The 24,205-nt window shown below is 45.1% G+C and overlaps 1 protein-coding gene across 1 annotated transcript in view; it reads left to right on the top strand.

Annotated features, from left to right (window-relative positions):
• Window positions 1–24,205, top strand: part of LOC126203714 (ataxin-2) — a 126,043-nt gene that overhangs the window by 55,665 nt on the left and 46,173 nt on the right. The window contains exon 10 of the mRNA XM_049938089.1: window positions 7,189–7,339. Within this exon, the coding sequence (XP_049794046.1) occupies window positions 7,189–7,339 (151 nt within the window). The remainder of the gene's footprint in view (window positions 1–7,188; window positions 7,340–24,205) is intronic.

The following is a 24,205-nucleotide window of genomic DNA, read 5'->3' as shown; positions in this document are numbered from 1 at the left end:
TCCCACCGGCATTGCAGGAATTTCTGTGCATGGTGTTGTCCTTACCCATCTGGACTTTGTCGCAGAGCATTTCGCTCAACACTTTGCCCAAGTCTCTACATCGACTCAGTATCCACCCACGTTCCTCCTCCTCCTGTAAGGGCACTCGGAACGACTGCCTTTGTCTTTCTTTTCTCGCTGCTTGGGGCCTCATAATGCCCCATTTAGCGAGTGGGAATTTGCCACCACCCTCGCCCTTTGCCCCAACACAGCTCCTGGACCAGATCGGATACATAACCAAATGCTCCAACGTTTGTCGGTGGCTGGTCACTGTCGTATACAGACCCTTTTCAACTGTCTGTGGAGTGAGGAAAGCATTGTTATTCCGGTGTTGAAGCCTGGGAAGCCTCCTCTTCAGTTGTACAGCTACCGTCCAATTAGCCTTACCAACACCCTCTGTAAGCTCCTTGAATGACTGGTGAGTCTGCGGCTGTTTTGGATCCTAAAATCCTGCAACCTTTTGTCAACAACTCCAGGTGGTTTTCGCTGTGGCCGCTCTACGGTGGATAACTTAGTCCACCTGGAGTCTTCTATCCGGTCAGCTTTCGCCCATCGGCAACATCTCATTACAGTCTTCTTTGATCTGTATAAAGCCTACGACACCACCTGGCACCGCCACATCATCACCGCCCTTCACAAATGGGGCCTTCGTGGCGCTCTGCCCATTTTTATCTGTAACATTTTTGTGTCACTCTTTCTGGGTCCAAGTTGGTTCCTCCTACAGCATTTTGCATCGGCAAGAAAATAGGGTTCCGTGGTGAGTGTCCCTCCCTTTCTCATAGCCATTAATGGACTGGTGGCGGCTGCTGGGCTGACAGTGTCCCCTTCTTTTTATGCTGACGATTTTTCTACCTACGTCAATTCCTCCATCATGGTCGCTGCAGAATGCCGTCTACAGGGGGCAATCTACTGGGCGCAGTCTTGGGCTTACTCCCATATGTTTTCAGTTTTCGGTAGCCAAGTCATGTCATACATTTCTGCCGTCGCCATACAGTCCATCCCCATCAGGACCTGTTCCTCAATGGCCAGTCCCTCGAGGTGGTGGACACCCATTGCTTCTTGGGCCTGGTCTTCAGTGCCTAGTTGGCACAGCTCCCTCATCTTCACCAGCTGAAGAGGACGTGCTGGTTACATCTCAACGTTCTTAGATACAATATCACCAGGGGGTGCAGACCGCTCTATTTCCTGTGATTGTACAAAGCGCTGGTCCAGTCTCGTTTAGACTATGGGAGTCTGCGTCACCTTCAACATTTAGATACTAGACCCCATCCACCATTGTGGGGTACAACTTGCAACTGGTGCCTTCCGGGCTAGCCCCATGATTAGCCTTCTCGCATAGGTGGGGATTCCACCGCTGTGAGTTTTGCGCCAACGACAGCTGATACCTTACTCTCTCCGCATTTGCTGCACCCCACTGCACCCTAATTCTGGTTTCCTCTATCCAGACTCTGAGATCAACCTCTCACAGTGGTGGCCACAATGTGGGCTTACCATGACTGCTCGCATTCAGTCGCTCTTTTGTGAACTCCAGCACTTTTCTTGGCTCACACACGTATACCCCTCCGTGGTGCGTGTCTCCGCCACAGCTCTGTCTTGATATCTCCATCAATTCAGAGGATTCTGCCCCTTCTGAGGCCCTTCACCACCAATTCTACTATCTCCTCAGTTCATTCCAGGGTTCAGAAGTGATTTATACTAATGGCTCCATGGTTGCTGGTCACACTGGTTATGCTTACACCTATGAGAGACCCACAGAACTTCGTTCCTTGCCAGATGGCTTTAGTGTTTTTACTGCAAATTGGTAGCCGTCTTGCGTGCACTGGACCGTGTCCGCTTCTGCTCAGGACTGTCCTTCACTACCTGTAGTGACTTCTTGAGCAGTTTGCAAGCTATCAGCCAGTGCTTCCCTCGCCACTCGTTGGTCATAGCTATCCAGGACTCCCTTTCTCTCCTTCATCAACATGGATGCTCAGTGGTTTTCATTTGAACCCCAGGCCATGTTGGGATCCCTGGCAATGAACTTGCTGTCGACTGGCTAAATTGGCTACTAACAGGCCACCTCTTGCTATTGGCATTCTGGAAATAGACCTTCTCTCAGCATTATGTTGTCTGGTTTTGGGACTTTGGAATGCAGAATGGCACACTCTTTCTTTGCCGAACAAGCTCAGGTCGATAAAGGATTCTACAACTATGTGGCAGTCTTCCTTACAGGCCTCTCATAAGGCCTCTGTTGTCCTTTGCCGGTTCCACATCGGCCATAATTGGCTGACTCATGGTTATCTCCTCCATCGTGAGGACACACCTCCATGTTGTTGTGGATCGATGTTGACTGTGGTTCACCTCTTACTGGACTGTCCCAACTTCACCACCCTACAACGGACTCTTAGCTTTCCTGACTTGCTACCCCTGGTGTTAGCTGACAGTGCCTCAGCAGCTGATTTTGTTTTACAGTTTCTTCGAGATTAGGGTTTTTATCGCTTTAAGGGTGGGATGGCAGGCCTCATCTTGCTCCACCCTTCGCCACGATTGGACAGGCTTTGACTGGGCTTGGTGGTTCACCCCCGTCCTCTGCCTTCCCACTCATTTCCTTATGGGGTCTGTTTTATCCTGGGTGTCTATCTTGTCTACCTGTGCTTCTTCCTTCATGCTCCTGTCATTCGTCACTTTCTTTCCCTCTCTTCTTCTGCCTTCTTCCTTCCTTCTCGGTCAATCGTTTTTAATTTTATGGTCATTGTAGTTCCCTCTTATAGTGTGAGGTTTTATCGGTTTTAGTTATTCCAATGTCGGAGAGACTGATGACCATCTAGTTTGGTCCCTTCTCATAACCAGCCAACCAACCAATCTGCTGAACTAAATTTCACTACAGTGCTTCATTGCACTTGACCTTGCTGCTAGGTTAGCCTCTAACAATGATATGAAATATGTTTTGATTTTCTTAACTGAATTCAGTTGAAAACTTTAGTAATTGTTACTTTTATCTACAACGTAAACAGCATTGAATTAGAACTGGAGAAGAGTGACTGCAAATGTCAGTTCTGTTGTATTAACTGTGCTGCTGCGTGCAACTTGCTAGTGAGAACACAGTCTTGTGTGGGAAGCTGGATTTCCACTTGAAAGAGAATTTGTACAGTCTGTATTCAATGAACCAATGAAGTACTGTGGCCATAGGAAGAGAGTAGCTCCCAGTAACAAATCCAGTTTCTCAAAGCACTAATTCTGGACTACTTTAAAACTGAATCAGTAGAAATATAGATGTTGAATCTTTGTGTATGGCAGTTAGTGTTCTCATAACAATAGATGTCCTTATATCTTCCAACAGTTTTTATAACTGTAGCATTAGATTAGATTGGATACCATTATTACTTTTGTTTCATGGAGGTGAGACAGTAGCATAAGAACCCCAGCTATGCTCAATACTTTCACTGAGATCCATATATCTGTAATATTGTAAGCATTCAGATGTATTTCTGTCATAGTAGAATGTGATTAGCCTAATGTAACTTGCTACTTTTGAGGTATCAACTCGCAGGAGGGGAAATGATGCTATTACTTTTGTAATGTCCACAGTGAGTCATCCTCCCTCTTGTGCCACTAACTGTTGGATCGGTATAGTTGGCCCCATTGTTCACCCGCTGTAAACAGCTGTATATTTTATAGAGTATTGGTTACGTCTGTGTGGCATACATTCCTGGTATGTGTCTGTGTTAATGCTACACCCCACGTCCTGCTCACTCGATGTTAGGCTGTTAAAAATCACAAGCTATTTTAATCACACATTAGCCTGCTGTGCCATTCATGATTTTTATTGAAAAATTTCCATCAGATTATAGTGTAGTCCACTATAGATTGTATACTAGTCTCAATAACAGCTTTTGTCCACAACTGAGAGATTTGGGAAAGTGAAAGAGTGCTTTTCTCGCAGGGTGGGGTAAAGTTCTTCATACGGTCACGCATGTGTGGTCATGTGTAATGTCCATCACTGAATGAAATGTTGAACTGCCTTGATGAAAGTTAAGTGGATTCTACCCTCATCCCTGTCAGACTGGGCTATATTAAGAATACTGTTATACAGTGGAAAGTCCTGGATGGAATAACAATAATACACTTCTTCTGCATGCTTCCTAAAGTCCACCCAGAATGTCCCATTGTTACTGTGACCCCACTGAGAGAATCTCTGCTCTCATAGACCAACTCCTTCAACCTATTACCCGTAGCTTACCCTCCCATATAAAAGATAACAACCATTTTCTCAACCGACTCTCCACAGTTCCTGTCCGTTTACCACACAGTGCCCTGCTCATCACTATTGATGTCATCTCCCATTAGACTAACATCCCTAATGCCCATGGCCTTACTGCTATTGAACTCTACCTTTCCCAACACCTGATCGATTCCAGGACAATAACCTCCTTCCCAGTCACCATGACCAACTATATCCTCACCCAGAATTACTTGTCCTTTGAAGGCATTACCTACAAACAAATCCAGGGTACGGCTGTGGGCACCCACATGGCATGATTTTATGTCAACCTATTCATGGGCCATCTGCAGGAATCCTTCCTAAACACCCAGAATCCTAAACTCCTCACATGATTCATATTCATTGATGACACCTTTGCAATCTGGATCGAGGGTGAGGACACTCACGTTCCTACAGAACCTCAACTACATCTCCCCCATTTGCTTCACCTGGTCCTACTCAACCCAACAGCCCACCTTCCTAGATATTGACCTCCACCTCAAAGAATGCTATAACCGTACGTTCGTCGTGCCCGTATCAAACCTACTAACCAACAGCAGTACCTCCACTTCGACAGCTTCCACACTGTTCCATACCAAGATGTCCTTCCATATGGCCTAGCCACCCGTGGTAATCACATCTGCAGTGACGAGCAATCCCCCTCGTAATATACCGAGGGTCTCACTGAAGCCTTCACAAATCGTAATTGTTCTTCCAACCTTGTACAGAAACAAATTTCCTGTGCCTTATCTTTCCAGTCTCTCGCCACCTTACAATGTCCCACCATCCATCTACAGAGGAACATTCCCTACGTAACTCAGTACCATCCAGGATTGGACCAGCTGAGTTGCATTCTCCACCAGGGTTTCGCCTACCTCTTGTCATACCCTGAAATGTGAAATGTCCAGCCAACTCTCCTTCCTACCCCTCCCACAGTGGTATTCTGCCATCCATCAGGCCTACACAATATACTCTTCCATCCCTACACGACCTCTGCACCCAACCCCTTACCTCGTGGCTCACACCCCTGTAGTAGACCCAGAGTCAAGACCTGTCCCATACATCCTCCCACCACCACGTACTCCAATCGTGTCACAAACATCATCTATCCCATCAAAGGCAGGGCAACTTGTGAAACCATTCATGTGATCTACAAGCTGAGCTGCAACCACTGTGCTACATTCTGTGTGGGCATGACAACCAACAAGCTGTCTATGTGCATGAATGGCCACCAACAAACTGTGCCCAAGAAACAAGTGGACCACCCTGTTGCTGAGCACGCTGCCAAACATGACATCCTTCATTTCAATGTCTGCTTTACAGCCTGTGCCATACGGATCCTTCCCGCCAACACCAGCTTTTCTGAATTACACAGGTGGGAACTTTCCCTGCAATATATCCTACATTCCTGTAACCCTCCTGGCCCAAACGTTTGTTAGTCATTGTTCTCTTCCATCCAGCCCCTTCTCTGCTCCCATTCCAGTACTACACAGTCCTCATTCCACCATCGCACCCAGTGTTTTTACTTCTCTCCTTTTCTGCTAGCCCCCTCCCCACATCCATGCTGCCCTTCATCTAACATGCTGACTGCATGTAGCTGCCCTACCCTCTCTCCACCTCGTTCTTGTGTGCTCCCCAGCAGCACCTCACTGTCTGCCACCTCTACCCTACTATCCCTCCTCTTCCTGTCCCAGCCTCCTCGTGATCCCCACTAATTTGCCAGTCCCATCATGCATCGGTGCTGCTGCTTGCAGTGTGGCCTCAGTTGCCTGAGACTGCAGTCGTGTGTGTGAGTTGCGTTTGCGTGAGCATGTATGTGTGTGTCTTGTCATCTATTTTTGACGAAGACCTTACTGGCCGAACACTTTATTTGTGACAGTCTTTTTGTTATGCCTATCTGCAACTCAGTATCTTTGCTATATGATGAGTAGCAGCTTTCCTTTTTATAATATTGTTACAATAATATGAAAAGGATGGATTGCTGCCTACCACATAAAGAAGGCAATGAAAAGACAGCTAAAATATTAAGCTTACAAACAAAATTCTGCTTCTGAAATAGAAACACAAATGCGCGCACACGCACAAGCACAACTCGCTCATATTTTACCACAATCTCCAGGCACCGGAACCCAACTGGCAGTTGGAGGAACGACTTTGTCCGAATTGCTCTCGACATGTGTGTGGAATGGGAAAAAGCCCTAATAACTGTACAGTGGGAGGTACCCTTTATTATGCACTTCAGTGATTCACAGGGTCTAGAGATAGATCTAGGAGCTTATGTGTTACCAGGCTTCACCATTGTGCCTGTCTGCAACTCAACACCACCTCCATGAGGTGATCAGCAATCTATCCCTTTCATATTAATGATGTTATTGATAGATACTTAACTCTTAACATTTCTTTATTCAGTTCTTGTGACATTCATAGTCATTTATTAAACTTTACGTATCATAGCATTAAATGTACTTGTTTGGGGTAACTCCAGAATTAATACCAGAAGAGAAATTTGAAGAATCTTGCAGTGTGTTAAATACCCTGTTCGTGTATTGAAAATAAAATATTATGTAGCTAAAGACCAGTAATACTTCTCACGTATGTAATTCCTCCCTGTTGGACAAGATAGCAAGTTGTTACCATATAACAAGGTAGCTGTAATCTCTCCCAAAACAATGCCTTTAAAGTGTGAATAATGTATAAATTGTAGACTAGTACAGGGACGTTAACAAATGAATATATATCTGTAGCAATCTAGTTTCTTGTGTCTGTTGCCAGTGTTTGCACTGAGTGCCATGATAGCATGGTTATTTTGAGTTGGTATTGTCTAAAAATATCATACCATTCTGTAACTCCAATTCTAATAGGTTTCAACATAGTTTTATAGAACTGCAAGATTTTCTTTCTTATTGCAGAGGTCACCCAGTACACCAACACCATCAAGACCTCATACCCCACAAACACCACAATATGCTGCTGGTATGGCAATGGTGGTTCCAACATATGTAGTGACAACAAGCCAACCTGCTTTCACAAATCCTAACCAAGGAAACCGCTTCCGTAAAAGTAAGTTAATTTATTTGTGCTGTTCATAAATTACTTTTTTGTTTTGTTGGTGATTGTGGAATTCTACAAAAGTATAGTAATAAATAAAACATTATTTGCAGCTGGTATTATATTTTGGAATGTCTTTGTACCTAATATTGACTTGAAAGGCTTAGCATTGATTTAATGTGGCATTATAGTATTGGCCAGTAATAAATAATAATAATAATAATAATAATAATAATGACGACAACAACAATCCTGTGGATGAAGCAAGTCAAGATAGATCTGGAGAAGTTGAACTTCTGAGTCACAAAAATTAGAAATACATTTAGGAAAAGTGTTAAAGATATCCATGGATTTCAGACTTAAAGCAGAAGAGCTTAAGCAGTGCAACTAAGGAAGTAGGCTGCAAGTAGGCTACTGAATGCTTAAGGAGTACTAGAGAAAAGAAACACTTCAGATGAAAATAAGACTAAGTGTGTAGCATAATCATCAGTTATCAGTTCACTAGTGAAACTGTAATAGTGTAACACGTGGAAAAACTGTATTGATCTTAAAAGGACAGTCAGGTAGGAAGAAACACGAGTAAGTAGTGTCATTTAGTCTTCTTATGCATTCAGTGTTGTTTAGTATGTTAGATCTTTTTTTATATTTTGATGTAATTATTCATTTTCTCGTTATATTGAAGAGTAGTGAACATTACTGAATACACAGTGGAGTTGGCTCTTTTCTTCATTCATATTTATCGAAAAAATCAATCTCTCTCTCTCTCTCTCTCTCTCTCTCTCTCTCTCTCTCTCTCTCTCTCTCTCTCTCTCTCCCGCCCCCCTCTCTCTCCCCCCCTCTCTCCCCCCCCTCTCTCTCTCCCCCTCCCCCCCTGCACTCTCTCTCCCTCTCCCTCTCCCTCCCCCTCTCCCTCTCCCCATTCCCCCCTTGAATAGTAATAACATGAATAAAAAATGTGAAATCTGTTTCTTCATCAGCTGCAGGTTCCTTACGTGTATCCTCAATTTAAACATCACTTGGCTGAAACAGTTAAGTTTCTGCATCAAAGGAAAATTCAGTCAAGAGAAACTGAAATACAGAATTGCTGGTCAGAACTTACCTTCAGGAGGCAAAATGTTTAGTTTATTTCTACTTATAAACATATATACAAACAATTTAGGAAAAGACAGAGTAATACTTACTGTAAAGATTACTTGTTAAGTTGCAGTCAGGCACATTTAAGACACTTATACATAAGCTTTTGGCCACAGCCATTGTCAGAAAGACACACACACACAAATTATTTATTCACACAAGCAAGTACACATAACGCATACATGACTGCCAACTCCAGCTGCTCGGGCCTGCCGTGCCGGAGTTGGCGGTATGCGTGCTGCGTGAAATGAGGACCAGAAATTCTGACCTGAGATGAAGAAGTCAGTGGTATGTGTGCATGAGTTGTGCTTGTTTATGTGAATGAATGGCATGTGTGTGTCTTTTTCTGACAAAGACTGGGACTGTAAGCTTATGTGTAAGTGTCTTATTAATTGCACCTGTCTACAACTTAATGTGTAATCCTTATTCTTCATGGTAAATAGCAATCTGTATTTTTGTACATTGTTGATATTCCTACCTGGAGTTTCCAGAGATATATATAAAGTGTTTAATAATTTTTCAGCAGTACCCCATCAGTGCATACAAAAAGTTTAGACTGGATTAATAAAAAAAAAAAAAGAGAAAAGTTGAGATAGTGGTTTTAGCCCCCCCTACTTCGTTTGAGTAAAACACGCAGAATATTCATAAAACAAAGTGAAACTGCCAGAAAAGTCCTGTGGGATGTTGTTTTAACTCGCACTTCACATTGACTCGAGTGTCAGTTATGTCATCACAGTGTTGATCCTTGGTGTGAATTTCTGCACTTTTGTTGTTTTCTGGTAGGTTTAAATTGATAATGCCAAATCTTGTCACTTGGGATGATTTCCACCAGAAAAGACTTTCTGCATTTGGCATTTGTTGAGTCATGGCAGGTGTGACGAGTCATTGCTTTTGATTGGGAATCAAGCTGTATGGCATAGATTCTGCACATACTTGATTTAGAGATGTTACTCCATTATGATTTGTGCAACAACGTCAACACATTATGGCCACACATTCATTATTTAACACTGCCTGCTTGAATGGACATCAGGTTTACAGTTGTTAGTTCAAGCTGCACCTGTAATTACCATGCTGATGTAAGCCAAGAATAAAATCTGTCTTAGAACTTCCTGGACAGATGCTTTAGTTCGAGGGTGTTTCTTTTCAGTAAATACAGGATGAAATTGAGGGACCAAACTTCAACCAATGAAACACAAATGTTCAAAGCAAGTGAGAAAGTGTCAGCTTGTGTGACAGCAGGAATGAATTGTACCTAGAAATAGTTGTTTTGAGGCCTAAGAGATGGCACACTTAAAGTAAAATTGACATTAGGAAAAGTGGATGAGTGAGTTGAATTCCCACGGGATTCCAGTGATCAACCATTGTAGGAACTTCCAAGCAAATTCAAATAATAATTGTCTAACAATTGTGATATGGAACATCAGAGCTTCTAAGATTATACAAGAGTCCAAAAGTTACAAAACTCTGAGTGGAACATTCGCAACATTCTTATTCAAAAATGCCATTTTGAACCAATGTTTTAACAACTTCATAAATGGGGAAAATAAGAATATCTTCACCTTATTGCACTAGCCTTCATGTGTCATTGCAGTTTAGGTTACTGAATCAGACACATGCTATATCATGTCAATACTGCTAGAGAGCAGTGTACCCAAGGGAATGTTCTTAGCATCACTTTCGCCATTTCCATTAATAGCATTACATCCAAAGTAAGCAGTCCAGTTGAACTCTACTTATTAATTGTATATTTCTCAAGTTCCTGCTCTTGTTCCAGTCTGAGCTTGTTCACAGCAACATAAGCTTAGGGCGACGAAACAGTGGATACAAAAATTGATTTTAAATTCTCATAAGGAACCCATTTTGTTGTTTTTTAACTTTCCACATCTTTTTATCTTCTTGCCATTGGCATGATAGCTACCGTTTTAAAAATTTCAGCAACTGTTTAATTTTTGGTCTAGGCTTACTGATCTCAAGAATTTGAAACATCCTAAAGTCCAGGCTTGAACACAGCTTTACTTTATATAGCTCTCCAAAGTAGACATTTAAAGGTATTGTTGCCCACAATAAGGGTATTTGGTTAGCAAATAGTATCTATGAAACTAGCCCTGTATCCAATGTTCCGAGACTGATGAGTGACTGCATTTTGAGGACCGAGACATGTTACCACCGCAGTCATTTATGTACAGTAAACCTGCTGATCCGTCTTTTGCTTGGTAGTTCAGAAAAGGGCTTCGTGCAACAAAACAATTCAGAATTCAGGAACGAGAATGCCTTGAGAAGTGGCAAATATTAAGCTCCGAATCGAGTGACTCAAGTAGCCACACTGGCTAATTAAAAAGCCCAATCTGCTTTTAAAAATGTCAAATGGTTATTCTTTCGTATAAGATCCTGAAGCTCAGTGTCCCCAATATGTGTAATTTATGACTTGGAAATTTACACTATCCAACAGGCTCTTGAAAGGATAAGTCACTGTAGCAGGAAATATAACATTAGCTCACTCTGTACCGTCAAGTGAAAATGTATCCAACATAGTGAATGATTCAAAACATTCAAGACACTTTCCTGAACATTCAAATCCAAGGGAAAGATGTATTTTTCTCGTAGGTATCGGATCATGATTCACACTGTAATGTTTGCAGGAACCAAAGGTATAGCACAGGTGATTCTATCCCCTTGTATGTTTTGTCTCACCGGCAAGAAGGAAAGTTGAGCCAGTTGGAAAAACAGCTGATGAGAGTAATGAACAAGAACATGTAAGTGATAATGCCCAATATTAAAGCTTTTTCATGTCCTCCAAACCATTGAGACAGAAGAAAGTGGTGCATTGCTCCATGGCCAACAACTGCTTTTTTCCCGGACAAGAATACCCACCAATTCGCAGTGGTACTAATTGTTCCATTATTACTTCTTAGTGATGACAGGGTTGCTATCTTCCATAAGTTGAGCTTGCAGCATGTATATCGGTCAGTGATCAGACAGACTAAAATTCATAAGGAAAGAAATGTTTGACGAAGATAATGTTTAAAGGGCTTGAGACATTGCTTAATGAACACACAAGGAAGAATCTGACTTTAGTTTTGACTCATGAAAGACTCTTATTTAAACTACTCAGTTGTAAAGTTTTATTTGAGATTCTGTATCTGATTCATATTTGTATTACAGTACATTCTCAGAATTGAAGTTTTCTTACTCTTTGCAGAATTTGTCCCATCTGGTTTCCTATGTTGGTAATATTAATTTGCACCCAACTTTCTTTACATAATTATAAAATTTCCCAACTTTTAACACTTAATGGAGCAATGCTCATGGGGAAAACCATTGTAGGTGACATAAAATGACACTGGTATAGCATAGGCTTTCAGTCCTGTTTGTCCATCGAGTAATGAAAACTGTTGATGGCACCTTAGTTCCTTTGTGCACTCTTTTTCTAACTTTTGAATGATTAGTGCTTCCATTGAAGATCAAAGTAAGCTATAAAATCATCACAGTTTGACCGTACATTCCAAACCCGATGTGTTGCTAATGGGGACCATGTCGTCTCATCCCATGAGTGTCATGGGTCTTGATGAGTGGGCCATACAGGAGATCAGACTAAAGGAAAAAGTACCTTACCCTATTGCTCGCAAGTTGTTGGCTAGTTGAAAGCCCTGTGTTTTACCATCTGATCCTTTTAGTACCCTTCTTGCTGTGCCTCGTGTTAACAAATGACATGGCCACGCAGACTTGTCATCCCCAGTATCACGGTAGCATCCCCATCTCCTGCTATTCTGACTGTACAACAAGCCACTAAATCTACATCCCTGGCCACAAAATCCCATTCTTCACATCCGGCAGGCCAGAAAGGACAAAAGGAATACTCCTGCGAAGACTTCTTACATCTCTCCAGCAAATACACATCTGAGTCTTCATCTACCAGTTGTAATGCCTCTAAGAAATCAAAGAAAGGCAAACGGTCTTCTCTGACTCGGAGGTCCTCTGGTGTTGTTGAATTTTTAAAAGACAAGAGTTTTCAAGGTATGTGCGTGTTCTGCCTTGTTGGACATCTCATTGTCCTCTTTGCTATAACCATTAAGTCCGTTATCGCCTGTCTTCCTCCAGGCACCTCCAGCTCCCTTTTCATCGATGATTTTGCAAGCTATTGCAGATCTATATGGACTTGTCTCCTTGATCGGCGTCTTCAGTGATGTCTCATTCGTCTTTACTCTATGAACATCAACAATGGCTTTCGCTTTTCCACTGGCAAAACCATTTGTATGAATTTCTGGCAGTGCGTGGGTTTCTTCCACCATCTTTACATCTTGAGCCTGGTGCTCTTCCGTTTGCTGAAACTATAAAATTCCTGGGGCTCATGCTTGGTAGAAAAGTTTCGTGGTCCTCCCATGTATCTTACATGACTGCCTGCTATACCCGGCCCTTCAATGTCCTAGATGTCCTAAGCAGTACTTCCCTGGGAGCCAAGCAGACCTCCCTTGTCCATTTGAATCTAGACTTCTGGTGTTTCATTTATGCATCTGGCTGGCTGTCCATTTTACACCGTCTAAATACAATTCACAATCATGGAATCCATTTGGCCACCGGCTCCTTCTACACTAGCCCAGCTGAGAATCTGTGCAGAAGCTGCCGAACTACAGCTGTCATAAAGGTGTGATGTTCTCCCCAGTGGGTATGCACCCCATTTGTCTGCCATGGCTGGCCACCCATCCTGTGCCACCTTCTTCGATGACCCCTTCATCCCAGTATGGTCTGTTTCCCTTTTCTCTTTTACCTACTGGAATTTGCTTTCAGCTATTGCTCTGGTAGCTAACTTCGTGCTGCTGGCGCCCCCTCCCCTCCCTGCCCAAGGTGCTTGACACTCTTTGAGGGGAGGTTCATACTTGGCTACCACAGGTTCCCAGCCTTAGCAGCATCCTTTCTCTTCCATTCTGCATATCTGTCCTCTTGCCATTCCTTTTCCCCTTGTCTGGGGTGTTATTGGGAATGTTCCGCATTTTCCGTCACTGACATAAGAACAGTCTCATCACTGTTTTTTGTTCCCTTTTCCTTTCTGTGTTTGCTTTTCCCTATCCTTCCTCCCTGTGCGCTCCTGAAGGCAGGCCCACACGTCTGACATAACAGGTGACTGGGTAATGCATAATTCCGAGGCCCAGGTCAACAGGTAGGATTTGCATGTACCCCCTGGGACAGACCAGGCTCAGGGAGGGTTGATTGTCTGAGCTGCTACCTTCCAAATTGCCGATTGGTCCCTCTATCAGGTGTTCGGGAGGCGTGACCTGAGGTGTGAACAATCACCGAAGGCAGTTGCGCGCCCTTGTGAAGAGGGCCCCCAGTTGAAAAGAGCTTGCCATCGGAGACGCTGGCAATCGGGGGGATTTTCTCGCAATGAGCCAATCATCTTCACAATCACTGTCTACGAAACGTAAACGGAATGATGCTAATGATTCAAAGACCCTTCCAGCTGCACCACAGTTCCTTGTGGTGTCGTGTACTGAAGCAGGTTAGTCCTTTGTAACGGTAAATCTGTTTATTATTCAGAAAGGTGTTGATACAGTTGCCGGCCCTGTGAAACCCTGCCCTCGTTTATATTATGGCACTTTGCTTTTGGAGACTACTTCTGAGTCTCAAGCAACAACAGCTTGCCACTTTGCTTCTCCACAGCTATCCTGTTCATGTGCCCATTGAACTTTGAAATCTTCCCACATGCACTCTTTTTCTCACCTTTGATAGAGTGGTGCTTCTGTCAAAGATCAAAGCAGGCTATGATGTTATCACAGTCCGACCATACATTCCGACCCCAATGCTCTGCTACAAGTGTCATTGTTTCAACCAAAATCGAATGTCTTGTCGACACCCGGCCAAATGTGTAACCTGTGGTAGGGATGCACACGAGGGAGATTGTCTGCCTCCTTCTCCCCACTGTATCAACTGCAATGGCAGCCATACCGGCTCCTCTCAGGATTGTCTCATGTATCTCGATGAGCGGGCTGTCCAAGTAATTCAGGTAAAGGAAAAAGTGCCTTACTCAGTAGCTCGCAAATTGCTGGCTAGTTGCAAACCCTGTGTTCTCCCATCTGACACCTATAGTTCTGTTCCTGTTACCCCTCGCTCCATGAAGGATATGGCCACGCAAACATGCGACCTCAAATTCAGCTCTGAGGTTCGGAAATTGCCCAGTGTCAAGGTAGCTTTGCCTTCCTCCCCGTCCAGGTGTGCAACAAGCCATCAAACTCTCGCCTCAAGGGGCGAAGTCATCAGCTACACAACCGAACAGAAGGGATACTTCCATGAAGACTTCCTCCGTCCCTCCAGCCAAACAACACCCAAGTCTTTATCTAACCGGAAAGGCATGAAGTAGTCCACCAAAGGCAGACGGTCTTCCCCTTCGCCAACTCGAAGATCCAGTTCGACGCTGTTAGCGTGTGGTACCTTAATCGGGCCAGCCTCGTGTCTCGCCGGTGCGCACCACCAACCGTTTTTCAGCATTGGACTCCATGGACCGACTGCACAAGCAAGCCGATGCTTCTGTGGACCTCACGTAGCGGGATCCTGCTGCTTCTGTGCCCTATAGTAGTGAATCGACACCGGCTGTCACTCGGCGGCTGCCGAGTTGACACCACCTACACTCTTCCTCCTCATGGCTGTCCTTCAATGGAATATTCGCGGCCATCGGTCCCACAAAGAGGATTTTCAGCTGTTTGTAGCATCGCGACATCCCCTTGTACTCATGCGTTCAGCAAACAAAATTGCATCTCACGATCGCTTTGAGCTTTCACATTACTTGCCGTTCATTTTGAGCTTCCCCCTGAGGTCGGCATTCCGTCTCATGGGGGTGTCATGCTGCTTGTATGGAGTGACATTCATAGTCAACCCATCTCCCTGACTACCTGTCTTCAAGGTGTTGCAGTTTGCCTACTGACTTTTTCCCTCTGTACCATTTATGTACATCCATTGTTTGTTGTCACCAGTGCAGACTTCTTTCAGCTTATTGGGCAGCTACCTCCCTCATTTTTACTACTCAATGACGTTAATGCATATAATCCCCTTTGGGGTTCTCCCAGGGCCTGTCAGACGTGCCCTCATGGCTGACCTTCTTAATCAACTTAACCTCTTCTATCTTAACACTGGAGCACCCACTTTCCTTTCTGGCTCCTCGCACACCTATTCCCATTTGGACCTCTCCATGTGCACTGCCCAGCTTGCCCGTGGTCTTGAGAGGTCCGTTATTTCTGACACCTACTTGAGTGAGCATTTCCTGTGTGCTCTCTGTTTGCTGACTCCTACCCCATCTGCGTACATGCCCAAATGGCAGCTTACTAAGGCTGACTGGCATATTTATTCCTCCCTGGTGACCTTCAAAGAACAAGATTTCCCCAGTTGCGATGCCCAGGTGGACTCTCTCACCTACGTTATCCTTACTGCTGCAGAACATTCCACTCCTCTTTACCGTGCCTTGTCCCAGTCCCTTGGTAGACTGAGTCATTCCGCAATGCAATTCGTGCACGGAGACATGCTCAGTGTCGTTGCGTTCTTCGGGATAGCAAATGAGCTAGCTGGATTTCATTCACTGTTCTTTTAACAGTTCCACCCTTTCCTCTGTCGTGTGGGCCAACCTCCGATGGCTCTCTGGGACAAAGATCCATTCCCCCATTTCCAGACGATGTTATCGTGGACCCTATTGCTATCTCCAACACGTTGGGGCCACCATTTTGCGGAAGTTTTGAGCACTTTCCACCATCACTCCATTGGAAACTAGCAGAGGAGGCTTGGGTGATACTTCTCTTTCCCGAATCGTGAGTGCTACAATGCTGCCATTACTATGAGGGAGGTAGATAATGCTCTCAGTTTATCCCGATCCTCTGCCCCAGGGCCGGACGCCGTCCACATTCAGGTGTTGCAGCAACTTTCTCTCGCAGGCAAGCAGTTTTTGCTTAACACGTACAACCGCATCTGGGCAGAGGGCACATTTCCCGTATGTGCTGGCATGAAGCCACCGTCTTACCCATACCTAAGCACAGTGAGGGCAAAAACCTTCCTTCTAGCTACCGCCTCATGTCTCTTACCAGCTGCATTTGCAAGGTGGTGGAATGTATGATTCATGCCCGGCTGGTATCGTGGCTCGAGTCTCGCAATGTACTGATGAATGCACAATGTGGATTTCGAGCACGACATTCTGCAGTTGACAATTTTGCTACTTTGTCCACCCATGTCATGAATGGTTTTCTGCAGAAATCCCAGACTATGGCCATGTTTTCGATTTGGAGAAGACCTATTACATCTGCTGGAGAACTGGTATCCTCCGTACTCTTCATGCGTGGGTCTTCTGTGGCTGCCTGCCCTGTTTCCTTCAGTCATTTTTACAAGTTTGAATTTTCAAGGTGCGTGTGGGTTCTGTCTTGTTGGACACATTTATCCAGGAAAATGGTGTGCCTCAGGGTTCTGTCCTGTCACCCTCTTCTCTATCGCCAGTAACCCTATCATGGCCTGTCTCCCACCGGGCATCTCCGGCTTCCTTTTTGTTGATGGTTTTGCCGTCTATTGCAGTTTTCTACGGACCTGTCTCGCTGAGTGGCATCTTCAGCGCTGTCTTGATCGTCTTCACTCCTGGAGCATCGACAATGGCTTTTGGTTTTCCACTGACAAAACCATCTGTATAAATTTCTGGGGACCCAAGTGGTTTCTGCCTCTAACTTTACATCTTGGGGCTGTTGGCCTTCCGTTCATTGAAACTACGAAATTCCTGGGGCTCATGCTCTATAGGGAACACCCTTGGTCCTCCCATGTATCTTACCTGGCAGCCCGCTGTTCGCGGTTCCTCAATGTCCTACATGTCCTCAATGATACTGCTTGGGGTGCCGATCGAACCACCCTCCTCTGTTTGTATCAGTCCCTTGTCTTTTTGAAACTCAACTATGGGTGCTTTGTTTGTGTGTCTGCATGCCAAGCCCTCTTACACCATCCCAACAGTATCCACCATCGTGGCATCCGCTTGGCCACAGGTGGCTTTTACACTAGCCTAGTTGAGTCTGTATGCTGAAGCCGCTGAACTACCCCTGTCCTATCGCCGTGACTATCTCCTCAGTGTATACAAAGGTGCTATTGCGAAGTTCCATGTGAAGATCATGAAACTGAAGGCGATAGACTGAGGATGGAGTAGTGTTCTTAGAAAGCGAATGAAGACCTAGGTTAACATGGGCTGCTTCACGAAGCCAAGGTCACTTCTGCCGTGTGTGGTCACCCATCCTGTACCTTCTCCTTTGATGATTCCTTTGATCGTCATTATGGGGCTAATCCTTCTTTTGTGTTACCTCGTGGTGTGCGCTTTCGGCACTTGCTACAGCGGCTTAACTTCACACTACCTGCACCTTTCCCAGTGGGTGTGAACCATTCACCACCTTGGCTTTGGGAAGCAGCCCATGTTAACCTTGGTCTTCATTTGCTTTCTAAGGACACTACTCCAGTCTTGGTCTATCGTCTTCAGTTTCACGACCTTTGCATGGAACTTCGCAATAGTACCTTTGTACACACTGATGGCTCTCGGACTGACCATGGGGTCGGGTGTGCCTTTGTCGTTGGCACCCATGTATTTCAATATCGGCTCTCGGCACACTCCTCAGTATTTACTGCCAGCTCTTTCCCTTGTATCAGGCCACGGAGTATATCTGGGGATACAGCATTTTCAATTGTATCCTCTGCTCAGACTCACTTAGTGCCCTTCAAAGTCTATGTGCACTGCTCATCCCTTAGTACAGCGGGTCCAGGAAAACTGTCACTTGCTCACTCTTGATGGAGCCAGTGTGATGTTTCTGTGGGTTCCTGGTCATGTCAGTCTGCCAGGAAATGAGGCTGCCGCCAAAGCTGCAGTCCTCATACCTCAGCCCGTGAGTACCTATATTCCCTCCGATGATCTCTGTGTTGCCTTCTGTCAGGAGGTGGTTGGTGTCCTTTTGGCATCGCCAATGGTCCTCCCTTCGTGGGAATAAGCTCTGGCTTATTAAGCCTCTCCCAACGGCTTGGACGACTTCCCCTCGGCCCTCCCGCCAGGAGGAGGTTATTTTAACTCAGCTGTGTATTGGGCACTGCCTTTTTAGCCATCATCATTTGCTTTCTGGCACTACCCCACCACTTTGTATATATTGCATTGTCTGCCACTTCCAGATGGACTGTCCATTTTCTAACCTTTTACGTTCCTGTTTCCAATTGCCGCCTGAATTAGCTATTTTATCAAATGACACGCAGGCTGTCGACTGCATCTTAATTTTTATCTGCCAAAGTAATATGGTGAAGGCCATTTAATTTTTAGTTTTGGACCTCCCTTTCTGTATGGTGTCTTTTTTAGCTCTTATTCCACGTGCCTGTTTCAGCTGTCTTCTGTTATGTCGATTGGGCCTGATGTATAGCCGTTTTTTAACTCCCCTCTGGCTTCGTGTTCTATAGTTTTGACTTGGGCGCGTATGACCCCAGTTGTTATTGTGCCCTAAAGCAAAACAGAACCAAAAACCCGGCAAAATGTATAACCTGTGGTAGGAATGTGCCCGAGAGCAATTGTCTGACTCCTCCTCCCCTGTTGATCAACTGCAGTGGCAGCCGTGCTGCATCCTCTTGCAATTGTACCATGTATCATGATGATCAGGCTGTCCAGGAGACCCGGGTAAAAGAAAAAGTTCCTTACCCAGTCGCTCACAAGGTATTTGCTAATAACAAACCCTGTGTTCTACCGTCTGACACTTACAGTACTGTTCTTGCTGTCTCGCTCCATGAAGGAAACGGCCACGGAGATGTGCACCCTCAAATTCAGCTCTGAGGTTGTAAAATGGTCCCAGTGTCACAATAGCATCACCGGCCCCTCGTCCAGCTGTGCAACCTTCGCCTCAAGGGACTAGGTCCCCAGCTACACAACCAGCGGGCTGGAAAGGACAGGAGGATTACGCCCGTAAAGACTTCCTATGTCCCTCCATCTAACCAGCACCTGAGTCTTCCTCTGCTAACCAGAAAGGCTCAAAGTAGTCCAACAAAGGTGAACCATCATCTCCTTCGCCGACTTGAAGATCCTCTTCAACGGTGTCGCCACTTGATACCTTTGCCCGGATGGCCCCCGTTTCATAGGTGTGCACTGCCAACCGTTTTTCTGTGTTGGGCTCAGGAGACCGACAGCACAAGATGCTTCTGTGGACCTAATGGAACAGGATCCTCCTGCCTCTGTGCCCTGTAGCAGTGAGTCTATGCAGGCTGGCACTCAGCAGCCTCCTAGGTGACACCCGTTCATTTTTTCCCTCCTCTCCTTTACTTGTCATGACTCTCCTCCAATGGAACGTTGGCGGCCTTTGATCCAATAAAAGAGGATTTACGGCTGCTTTTAGAATTGCAGCGTCCCCTTGTACTCAGCTATCAGAAAGCAAAATTGCATCCTCATGACCACTTTGAGCTTTTGCATTTCTTCCCAGTCCATTTTGACCTTTCACCTGAGGTCAGCATTCCATCTCACGTAGGAGTCGTGCTGCTCATAAGGGATGACATTCATAGTCAGCTTATTTCCCTGACTACCTGTCTTCAAGCTCTTGCAGTTCGCCTTTTCCTTCCTCTCCTGCTGCTCGGTGACTTTAATGCGCACCATTCTCTTTGGGGTTCTACCAGAACTTGTCAGAGAGGTGCCCTCTTGGCAGACCTTAATCTACTTAACCTCTTCCGTCTTGACACAGCAGCACCCACATACCTTTCCGACTCCATGTACATCTGTTCCTATCTGGACCTATCCTTCTGCACTGCCCAGCTTGCCCATCATTTCGAGCGGCCTGTTCTTTTTGACGCCTACTCGGGCGATCATTTCCTATGTGCTATCTGTTGGCTGACTCCTACCCCACCTGCGTGCACACCCAAATGGCAGCTTACTAAGGCCGACTGTCGGATTTACACTTCCTGGTGACCTTCGACAAATAAGATTTCCTGAGATATGATGACCAGGTGGACTATCTCACAAACGTTATCCTTATGCTGCAGAACTTCCCATTACCCGTACTTCCTCTTTACCATGCCGTGTCTCAGTCTCTTGGTGGACTGAGGCATGCTGCAACACAGTTCGTGTGTGGAGTCGTGCTCTCTGCATTTTTAACAGCCATCCTAAGATGGCAAACTGCATTCATTATAAGCAGATATGTACACAGTGTCATATTATTATTTGAGATAGCAGAAAAGCTAGCTGGATTTCATTCACTAGTGCTTTTAACAGTTCCACTCCCTCTTCTGTCATGGCTCTCTGGGACCAAGATCCATTTCCCAATTTCCGGCCTGACACTATGTCATCGTGTGGATCCAATTGCTGTCTCCAACACTTTGGTCCACCATTTTGCAGAAATTACAACCTCTTTCCACTATCACCCTGCCTTGCTCCTTCGGAAACGAGCAGAGGAGACTCGGGCAATATACTTCTCAGAATCGTCTGTGCTACAATGCCCCTTAACTATGTGGGAGCTAGATCATGCTCTCACTTCATCCCGATCCTCTGCTCAGGGCCAGACGCTATTCACATTCAGATGTTGCAGCACGTTTCTCTTGTGGACAAGTACTTTGTGCTTAATACGTACAACCGCATCTGGGCAGAGGGCACTTCTCCCAGACGCTGGTGTGAAGTCACTGTCATACCCATACCTAAGCCTGGTAAGGACAAACAACTTCCTTCTAGTTATCGCCCCATTTCTCTCACCAGCTGTGTTTGCAAAATGATGGAACATATGACTCATGTCCGGCTGGTATGGCAGGCTTGAGTCCACCACTGCACAGTGTGGCTTTTGAGTGCACTGTTCTGTAGCTGACATCTCGTCATTTTGTCCACCACGTCACGAATGGTTTTCTGCATAAATCCTAGACTGTGTCTGTGTTTTTCGATTTGGAGAAAGCCTAAGACACCTGGTAGAGGACTGGTATCCTTCATACTCTGTACACATGGGGCTTCCATGGCTGCATGACCCATTTCCTCCAGGCATTTCTACAAGTTTTAAGAGACAGTTTTCAAGGTACGTGTGGAGTCTACCTTGACAGACACCTTCATCCAGGAAAACGGGGTGCCTCAGCATCCCGTCCTGAGCATCGTCCTCTTTGCTATTGCAATTAACCCTGTAATGGCCTGTCTCCTGTCAGGCATCTTCATCTGCCTTTGCGTTGACGATTTTGCCATCTGTTGCTGTTCTCCACGCACTTGTCTCATTGAACAGCGTCGTCAGCGATGTCTTCATCGTCTTTACTCATGGAGCACTGACAGTGGCTCTCGTTTTTCCACTGGCAAAACTGTTTGTATGAATTTCTGGCAGTGCAATTGGATTCTTCCACCGTCTTTCCATCTTGAGCCTGTTGCTCTTCCGTTCGTTGAAACTTCAAAATTCCTGGAACTCATGCTCGTCAGGAAACTTCCTTGGTCCTCCCATGACCGTTACCTGGCAGCCCGCTGTGTGTGGTTCCTCAGTGACCTGTGTGTCCTCAATGGTACATTCTGGGTTGCAGATTGAACCACCCTCCCTCCGTTTGTACCGGTACCTTGTCCGTTCGAGACTGAACTATGAGTATTTCGTTTATGCACCTGCACGTCCTTCCCTCTTACACTGTCTCAATACTATACACCATCGTGGCATCCATTTGACTGCTGGCACCGTTTACACTAGCTCAGTTGAGTCTGTATGCAGAAGCTGCCGGACTACCTCTGTCTTACCGCCGTGAATTTCTTCTCAGCAGGTATGCATGCCGTTTGTCTGCTATGTGTGGCTGCGTATCCTATGGCTTCTTCTTGGATGACTCCTTTGATTGCCAGTTTGGGGCTTGTACCTGTTCTCTGTTACCTCCTGGAGTTTCCTTTCAGTTATTGCTCCGGCAGCTAAACTGCATGCTACTTACCACTTTCCCAATGGGTGTGAGCCCTTCACCATCTTGGCTTCGTGCACCAGCCTGTGTTTACCAAAGGACTTCACTCAATTCCTAAGGACTCGCTCTGTTGCCATAAGTTTCTTGACCTTTGCACGGAACTTCGCGATAGTACCTTTGTGTATACAATGATGGCTCTCAAATCAACCTGGGTGTTGGGTGTGTCTTCTTCATTGGCACGGACACTTTTCAGTATCGGCTCTCAGAACACTGCTTACTATTTACAGTAGAACTCTTCGCTACGTATCAGGCCATACAGTACATCTGGTGACACATGCTTTTAAATTGTTTTATGTGATACGACTCTCTGTGCCCTTCAGAGCCTCTGCGTGCTGTACGCTGCCTATCCCTTAGTGTATGGGTCCAGGAAAGCTTTCACTTGTTCACTGTTGATGAAGCCACTGTTATGTTCATATGGATCCCTGGCCACGTCGGTCTGACAGGAAATGAGGCTGCTGCCACGGCTGCTATTCTTGTGCCTCAGCCCACTAATTCTTACATTCCCTCCGATGATCTTTGTGTTGCTGTATGTCAGTAGGTGGTATCTGTGGTATCGATAGCTACGATGCCCCATTGTAGGTGTGCTCTGCTAGGTTGGCACTAAGACACCGATGACAGCGCCCTCTAGCCGGTGCTGTGCAGCTCTAAGAGCGCTGCTCCGGATTCAGCACATTTGATTCCAAGGAGGCAACCTAGCAACATTATTTCTACTTCATAGGGGGCCATTACAGACTTTGTTACTTCAGTTACTTCAATTATAGTTTGTCCAACTACTAGTAGCAGTTAGCATTGATGCGTATCCTGCTTCACACCTATGTGCTCATCAGTGCAAAGTTATTTATGTCATTGACTACTATTCTCTATTAAATGTTCTATAAAGTTAAACACAGTACCTAAGCATTTAACCTTTTCCTGCTCATACTCACTTCCTACATTCGGTCTACCCTTCAGATTACAGAAGCAGACCCACGTGCCGCCTACAAGGCGGGATACAAAAGTATCACTTTGCATCACCAATGGTTCTCCCTTCATGGGAACAAGCTCCGGGTTATTAAGTGTCTCGCAGCAGCTTGGATGACCTCCTCCCGACCCTGCCGCCATGAGGAGATCATTTTAATTAGGTTGTGTATTGGACACTGTCCTTTTAGCCATCACTATTTAAATGGTGCTCTCCCACCTCTGTGTGCACATTGTGGCAACTTTTGACTGTCCACCATTTCCTGACAGAATGCTCTTTTTTTAACCTCTTAAGTTCCCATTAGTATTTGCCATCTGAGTTATGGGCTGTTTTAGCAAACGATACATGGTCTATCAATGGCATTTTACGTTTATCGTTGTAGCAATGTGGCGAAGGCCATTTATTTTTTAGTTCTGGTCCTCAGCTCCTCGGCGGCATATTTTATAGACCGTTCTCCATGTCCCCGTTTTTAACTGTCTTTTCTTCCGTTGATTGAGATTGACGTGTATTCATTTTTAACTCCTCTATTTGTCTTCGTGTTCTACAGTTTTGACATGGGTGCATATGATCATAGCTGTTTTTGTGTCCTGAAGCAAAGCAAAAAGAAAAAATATAAAGAAGTAAGTTTCTGGTGCCGATGTACATGCCATAGCTTTTGAATATTTTATGAACTAGAAAACAAGATGTGAAAAGTCATCAGAAGAAAATGGAACAAATTCTTTGTATTACATTGGCAAATAGTATTTTTTGTATTAAATCGTAGCTAAAACGGAAGGTATGTTGGAAATGATAAACAGGAGCTGTGGTGCACCTCTTCCAGGTACAATATTAACTAGTTTTGAACTGTTGCAGGTGTGCCACATCTTCCATAAAATGTATGA

This window comes from Schistocerca nitens, chromosome 9, assembly GCF_023898315.1.
Source record: "Schistocerca nitens isolate TAMUIC-IGC-003100 chromosome 9, iqSchNite1.1, whole genome shotgun sequence".
Classification (NCBI taxonomy): domain Eukaryota; kingdom Metazoa; phylum Arthropoda; class Insecta; order Orthoptera; family Acrididae; genus Schistocerca; species Schistocerca nitens.
This window is presented reverse-complemented; position numbering and strand designations above follow the sequence as displayed.